Source organism: Symphodus melops, assembly GCF_947650265.1.
Source record: "Symphodus melops genome assembly, chromosome: 1".
Classification (NCBI taxonomy): Eukaryota; Metazoa; Chordata; class Actinopteri; order Labriformes; family Labridae; genus Symphodus; species Symphodus melops.
Window position 1 is genome coordinate 31318579 of NC_136691.1, and position 8389 is coordinate 31326967.

General features: G+C 41.1%; 1 protein-coding gene across 1 annotated transcript; it reads left to right on the forward strand.

The window, feature by feature from the left end:
• Positions 1-211: 211 nt before the first annotated feature.
• Positions 212-7124, forward strand: LOC306836754 (uncharacterized protein). Its single transcript, XM_079364030.1, has 2 exons — positions 212-539; positions 5447-7124. The coding sequence occupies exons 1-2, from the start codon at positions 365-367 to the stop codon at positions 6805-6807; spliced, it is 1536 nt and encodes a 511-aa protein (XP_079220156.1). The 5' UTR covers positions 212-364; the 3' UTR covers positions 6808-7124.
• The last annotated feature ends 1265 nt before the right edge of the window (positions 7125-8389 follow it).

Consider the following 8389-nt stretch of genomic DNA (forward strand, 5'->3'; position numbering starts at 1 on the left):
CGTTTTTTTATTTTTAAATTCCACATCAGATTGCCTGTGATGTGGTGAACCGAAAGTTGGAACTAAAATTATTCTGTGCAAACAGCTGATTTAATTTAATCTCAAATAGGCCTTGAAATGTATGTTCCATATTTCCTATCGCTTTTATTTTGAAACGTCATATATATTGTCTTGTTATTTCCTGTTTTCAAGCGAGCGCCCATCGCTAGGATGTAGCGTCTATTTCCGGCTCTTTCACAGATAGCCCGTATGTGTGTAGTTTTCGGGGTTGTGTTAGTGTGCACGTGTGTCTTTAAGGTTGTAGGTGATCACAGTAACGTTGAGTTGAGTTTTCCTCCCGTCAGTCTTGGATGTGTTGGGTCAGATGTCCGGGTTTCAGGATCTTAAAGAGCTCTTCAGCCGGCGGCTGCTCGCTGCGGTTTTCAGAGATATATCAGGACAAACAACAACAACAACATGTGGATACGAAGAGGAGCTCCACCGACAAAGAAAAGTGCTGGCTGTGATTTTAACACCTGAAATCAAGCTGCACAGAGCAGGTAGGTTTTCTTTGCACTGCTGGAAACGTGTTTCAGGGAGCAGAGCCTTTAAGCCCTGTATCCACACAGCAGTCTGGTACGGCTCAGTAGAGTTTGGTTCGATTAAACCTGGTCTCGTTTGTGTTTCCACAGCCACCCGTGCCCTGTTTGGTAGGCGGCGTGTAATAGCATCACATGATAGCAGCTAACCGCTAACTAGTATGTTCCACAAAGGAGAAAAACACAAACAAAACCAACAATGGAAGACATTCAGCAATGAATCTCCTCTGTCACTGGCACGTGACTCTTTATTACTCAATGAAGCTTTGTTTCAAAGAGGGCTGTGTGCAGCAGAGAAATACAGACTTAAACAAAGTAAAGTCTCGTTTCTTTCCTCAAATCTTTTATCGCGGAAATGTAGAACCTGGGTCTTTGCAGACACACAGTGACCTGGCTGTCTTTCGTCTTTCTCGCTGCCTCCACCCTTTTGACTTTATAAATGAACCGATCTCTGTCCTCCAGCAGAGTGAATGGACACAACATTTTCACCTCAGTCCTGCTTTGTTTGGTTTGGCTAGCAAGGCATGTATGAAGAGGCACTGACATGTACCGGTTCTTCAATGGGCCAAGTTTGAGATGTGCCTTTCTTACAGTCTGTCGTTTCTGGTTAAAATGTGCAGTGAATTTTTTATTCAAGTGTGCTATAATTAATCTTGCCTCATTTTTTTAATTACGTGTTAATTTGTGGTGTAATTGATACATCTAATTAACTTGTCAAAGTGATAGCTCTATAAATTACATTTAAATATTATACATTTTTGTTTTACTTTAAAATCATAAACATTTCATTTTTTACAAGAGTTTTAATGTTACAACTCCGTATATTTATGTCCACAACTCTTAAATTGATGGAGCTCATGTCCTAAATCATCAAAATCTTATAAAATATGTTTTGATCAAGAGAGGGGGACAGTGCAAGAGAGTTAAAAAAAATACAGTATTGGGTACAAATACGGTCTGCCAACAATGTGAACAAAACACCAGGGTACAACAGTGTGCCTTTTACTATTCATTTTATTAGATTCAGTGTGAAAGGAACTGTGTTACATTGATGAACCTCATGAAATGAAAAATACAGTACAGGGTACAAATACAATGTGTTAATTGATGTGTGTGTTGTAGTATACACTACATTACAGCAACAGGATTGTGTTGTTTGGCAACACGGTGCACAAACACATGAAGCTCCAGAGCCTTGGTCCTTCTGGACTCTTTGCTCAGGACACCAAGATCACGGAGTCTCCTATCAGTAGTGGTGGACCACAGGAAGGTTTTCATCTGTTTCTGAGTGGAGAAACTGCGTTCACAAGAGGCTGAGTTGACAGCAAGGGTCTAAAGAGCTCAAAGAAAACTTCTCTGTATGGTTCAACAAACCAGCTCAACTGTTCTGCATGGCTTTAACTTCCCCACTCTGTATTTTTCTGTTCAAAACTCTGTTGAACTGATGGAGCTCATGCTTTGAATCATCAATGCTTGCATTATACAAACAGCCAAACGAAGAGACATGGCTCTGATTTAAAAAGCCATCACTCTGGGGGTTGAGAGGCTGTATGTTTGTCATGAGTTCACATTTGGTATTGGAGAAATGTCTGTTCAACTCATTTAGCATGCTATCAATTACAGGATAGAAAAATGATGTGTGAAACACATCTTTCTCACGTTCTGCCTCCCTCTGACCAACAGTGCTTAGTGTGCAGTAGCCACTGAGTCTAGGGCTTGGCATTGTCTGACGTTTTGACACTGATGGAGCAGAATCACACTGCTCACAAATATCCAATACTTCATCCCACAACTTATCACAGACTTGCCTGTGGTCTTTCAATGACTAAGGCATTCACTAAGTCAACAGCTCTTGCCAGATCAACACTTTCTGACTGTAACATGTCAGACTGTAGCTTTGTTTCCCCAAACAACTTACGCATGGTCACTAGGTGCACAACAAATTCAAAGTCAATTTGAAGTAGAAGACCACGGGCCTCAACAGTTTTTTTTCACCATGATGTTCTTGAACAATCTGTTGCAGTAGTCGTTTCAGGACAGATGCAGTGTTCATAATATTGCATAGGGCTGGAAATCGGCATGCCCAATGTGTGTCGCTTAAATGTTGCAGCTCTCTTGTTCTGCCATGTATGTTTTGTGTAGCTGTAAGTGATAGCACTTCCACAATTGTTTTAATGTATGCCTGATTTTCTTGTGCTTGTTTAGCATGTTCTTTGTCAAGGAGATCTGCTGATGTTGCATCAGTTTTAACTGCTCTTTGATAATCCCTCCATGGTATCATTTCACACTTGTGACTTTTTTTTCCCAGTTTCAAAACCCAGGTGGTGAAACAAAAACAGTGTCTGGGGCATTTGGTGTACTGAAATGTCTACATGCAAAGCAAAATGTAGAGTCCATTACAGCAGAATACTCGAGCCATGGATGAAGATCATACTAGTTTGGCCTGAAGCTCTGTCTTCTGTCCCCCATCAAAGTGGTGGGGAATATATTTAAGTTGGGCTGTGCTGGTACATCGTTCTTAGACTTGCTGATATATGTAGTAAGATGCACAGTAAACATAGAGCACAACTTAAACACTTGTTTACTTTTGTATACATCTGCATAGAGTTCAAAGTGTAGGCCAAGTATGTGCTTAAAAAAGTAAGGAGAGGTTGCATGGGTATCGTTTGACTTGTTTTCCCTATCTGATGCGGGGGTGGGGGGGTCTGATGGTGATGATGGGGGGAAAAAATGGGAACATTAGCAGCAGGAACATGGTGTTCAATGCGAATGAGGTTGATTATGAGTTAATGCAATTCATCAGAAGTTACTTTTTATTTTGGTTAATAAAAATTACAAACGTATTTTACATATTACAGTATTTTTTGGGAAAGATATTAGGTCACCTCAGTGGCTTCATTTTTCCAGTTAATTGCTATAGACGTAGTGGTTTATCTTATTTTCCTTTTTAGATCGTATAAAACAGGGTTTCTTAACCATGGGGTTCGAAGGGCCGCGAGCGCCACCTGCAGGGCCGCGAGGGGATAATATGTTTGCATCTGTGGGCCGTAAGGGCCGTGATCGTTGGCCTGCAGTATACTCTCCGACCACCAGAGGCAGTATCATCAGTTAGAAGTAGTGGAACTTTACAACGTGACACTCAGCAGTAAAACCACTTCCTCCACAACATCCTGTTTAGCGGCTAGTTCTCACAAGTCTTACCTAAACGCTGCGTATGGTCGCCCTGTGCTTGGGAAAAGGTTGAACTATTTGCCGCAAGTATTCGTTGCTCTTTCGGCGGTGACACACAATGTCTCATATCAAGGTTCTGTTTTAATAGACGATACAACGCCAATAGCTGCTGAAGCACATAGCCGCCGCCATTGTTGTTTGTTCTCGACTACTGCGCATGTCCAAATGTTTCGTCTTACTGTCACAGCGTCTCCGTGTAAACGGCGCCTGAATCTGAATGGTAACGTGATGGAGAGGTTCTTAAAACGAAAAAATAATGACAGCCACGGGGGCAGCGCTACACAAAACAGAATGCTCTTTTTAATTTCACCAAATCTACCGAACTTCATTGAGCACCTCATTTTATTGCTTTTGTTGCTAAGTTTTTGTATTGGGTTACTTATTTGACAAACATGCACTTAAACATGGTTTTATATGAGCAAAATTAATTCAATGATCTTAACTTGTGCAAGGTTTTATGCATAATTAGCCCATGTATAGGTTGATATATTGATTAAAAAACATACAAATTTAGAACAGTATTCATTATTACAACATAGTGACACAAATAGCTATTAAATAAAAATGACCGCAAAAGTTAAATCAGAACCATTCACTCGATTGGGCCCCAGACGACCTTGCCCTGAAAATGTTGGGCCCCAAGGTCAAAAAGGTTAAGAAACCCTGGTATAAAATGAATGGATTTAAATATCCAAATCACATCAACAGACTGCTTTAATCCCTTTGAGTTGAGCACACAAATTGGTGAATAAATTACTCATATAGCCTGTGAATTTGCACAGCGACATTGCCATATAGAATTACTTTTTCTTAAGTGAAAACAAACATGAGAAAGATGCACACCGCAAGTCTATGTTTCACTTCAGTTGATTTTTGTTGTGACTGCTCTGCTGTGCCCGATGCTCTGTGCATGTTTTTATGTGTTCTGTGATGTATTGTATTCATTGCATTGCCAGAACAGCACACTCTCAGTGTGTTGGGATCTTAATGTTTACAGTCTTTGGTTGAGCCCTCAGGGTTTACAAGTTAACCACTGGTTATGGTTCTGTCTGGGTAAGCCAGTCATAGGCAAAGTATGGCACCAAGTACAGCAAGAAACAGGTGAGGCAAGATATTAAAGGGGGGAAACAGAAAAGGGTACTTTTTTGATTCTTACTGTGTGAAATAGGAGGAATGTGAGGACGAGAGATGCTTAATTGAGTGACTCTCACTCAGAAATAGTGTCATGGTGTCATGCGTGAGACTTGGCAGCTCTGGTTATAGAGTTGCTGCGTCAGACTCGCTGGAAGTTCAGTGTGCTTTGGAAAGGTCCACGCAGATCGCCATTTGTATCACAATGGGAGCTAAAGTTTGTACCAGCGTTTAAGATGCACCACCCCACCTATTGTACTGGATGTGTAGTGCGTTCTGTCTGGAAGCTCAAGTCTGACGTCACTTTCCTATGCCCCCACATTTGTTTTTTGAGTTTATTTGAATAATGAGAAAGACCTTTTCCTTTAATTTGAATTATGTCCTACAATTCATCCCTGAAGAGACTTTTCTAAACAATGATGAATTTGTTCAAATTGGTGAATAAATTACTATAAATTACTATAACATACTTATATATGCTAATGTTTTTTTACTTTGTCCTGCAGATGTCCAGCAGCTGTTGGTGTGTAAAGAAGAGCTTCCACCTGAGCAGCAGGAGTGGAGCCACATTCTGGACCAGGAGGACACTAAGCCGCAACACATTAAAGAAGAACATGAGGAAGTGTGGATCAGTCAGCATCAAGGACTGGAGGAGGCTGATACCACCAAGTTCCCCTTCACTCCTGTCTCTGTGAAGAGTGAAGAAGATGAAGAGAAACCTCGGTCCTCACAGCTTCATCAGAGACAAACTGAACAGATGGAAACAGGAGTTGATGGAGAGGACTGTGGAAGAGCAGGACCAGAGAGGAACTCGGAGCCAGAGAGACGTTTACAACCTGAGACGGACGTCAAGATTGAAGACTCTAATGAACCAGAGACTGAGGTCAAGACTGAAGACTCTGATGAACCTGAAACTGAGGTTGAGACTGATCAGAGTGATGATTGGCAAGAGACAAGAGACGATCTGTTAGAATTAAAGTTGAAAAATAAGACACTAGAGACTGGAAAGAGACAACATAGGTGCTCTGAGTGTGGTAAAAGGTTTAACAGAAAACAGACTCTGACCGCACACATGTTAGTTCACAGTGGAGAGAAACTCTTCAGCTGCTCGGAGTGTGATAGAAGTTTTACATATAGATGCAGTCTGGCTGCACACTTGTTAGTTCACAGTGGAGAGAAAGCCTTCAGCTGCTCTGAGTGTCGTAAAAGTTTTGTTCATAGAAGCAGTCTGGCCACACACATGTTAGTTCATAGTGGAGAGAAACCCTTCAGCTGCTCTGAGTGTGGCAAAAGATTTACTCAAAGAGGACATCTGACCCGACACATGTTAGTTCACAGTGGAGAGAAAGCCTTCAGCTGCTCTGAGTGTCGTAAAAGTTTTGTTCATAGAAGCAGTCTGGCCGCACACATGTTAGTTCATAGTGGAGAGAAACCCTTCAGCTGCTCTGAGTGTGGTAAAGGATTTATTCAAAGAGGACATCTGACCCGACACATGTTAGTTCACAGTGGAGAGAAACCCTTCAGCTGCTCTGAGTGTGGTAAAAGATTTACCTGGATAGGCAGTCTGGCCACACACATGTTAGTTCACAGTGGTGAGAAACCCTTCAGCTGTTCCGAGTGTGGTAAAAGTTTTAAACAAAGTCAACATCTGGCCTCACACATGTTCATTCATAGTGGAGAGAAACCCTTTAGCTGCTCTGAGTGTGGTAAAAGATTTACACGAAGACAACATCTGGCCTCACACATGTTGGTTCACAGTGATGAGAAACCCTTCAGCTGCTCTGAGTGTGGAAAAAGATTTAGACACAAGGGGATTCTGAAGAAACACAGTGAAGTTCACAAACAGGAGGAAGCTAAAAAAGTCTAATTTGATCCTTCACATGTATCCCAGCTCGGCAGGCTGCCAGGTATGATCAGCATTTGAAACAAACTACTCAACGATTGATTGCTTTAGCTCTGTACTCCTTGAATACAGGTCGCAGGTCTGGATACTCTGTAGTTAACCAGAGAGAGAAAAAAAGAGAGAGAGAGATCTCCACTGTGACGTCTCTTTGAATGCCTTCTTAACTTTGCAGTGGCATTAACCCAGATACCAAATTAACCCTTTTAGAGAGCAAGAGAAGTTTAAGAACCGTTGCCTTTTGAAGACATGGGTTAGAAGACAATAAGAATACCTTCTCACAAGCTCAGCAAATGACTCTTGGTTTCTGGTGTGAACCTGAAACTTATTTAATCTTTTCTGCCAGTTTTCCCTGAGGGGTTCTGTTTCTTTCTGACGTAAAGAAATCCAAATCTCCAACATGAGAATAAAGGGGAGGTCTGAGCAGACTGCAAGTAACTGTCCTTGAAACAGCTGGTGCTAAACCATCTTGTCCGGTTGTCTGTTTGTTGGAGTTGTTCTTGGTTTTCAGTCTCTTGTTGTCTCAAGTTTTGACATTTTGTCTTTAACGTGTGAATTCTTTCATTTGTTGTGTTTGACCTACGGATTCTTCTTCTGTAAACCGTAATCTTGTGTCTACTTTATTCTGTCTGTTACAGATCAGAAAGAGTTATGCAATCGTTGAATTCGTTTGATTATTTTTGAGTTTATTTCTTCTATGACCCTTCAATCCATGTATCATTTAACTCATATATCATATAATCCTAAATGCTTTTACATGTTCCATTCATCATGCATGCATGCATTCGTTAGGTGCCTTTGCACCTGCGAGAAAAGCAAAACCACAAACCAACTTGCTCGTGTGAATGTAAGACGCCTCAGTTTGAACTTTGATACAGGTGATGTGACCTCAATTGCTTTTGAGAGTTCAGATGCTGTATGACACCTCAGTGCCCTCGAAGGCACCTCTTTGTTTAAATCACTCACACACTAAACTGTGTGTTAAACTTTGAAATCTTATTTTTTACTTTTCTTTTTCATTTAACTATTGATTTTGAGTTTTAAGAAAAAGAACAGTGTCGGATGTTTAACCTTTTAAATAAATCTTTTGAAATCCTTTTTTGACTGAGTCAGCCATTTCTGCACGTCAAGGACATTTTGGCGTTGTGATAAGCTCCACCCCCAAAGGCTTACAGGTCAGCAGGACTGACACGTTTCCCCCTCCCCTGCTGAAGCCGGGGGAATATCATATTCTACTTGCATCCATCTCAACCTGAGCCAGAAATAGACGCTACATCCTAGCGGTGGATGCTTGCTTGAAATCAGGAAATCACGAGACAAACTGATATGACGTTTCAAAATAAAAGCGATCTGAAATATGGAACATGGACAACTCACACAGCACATTGTGGGGAGCAAAGAAAAGCGACGCAAACAGGGAAATAATAGAAGAACTTTTGAAAGACAGTCACTTGGTGTGTATAAATGATGGTAGAGGAACATAATTATTATTCATGCAGGAAACAGTTCAGCACGTAATAGGATAACATCAGACAGGTTTGTGTGATGG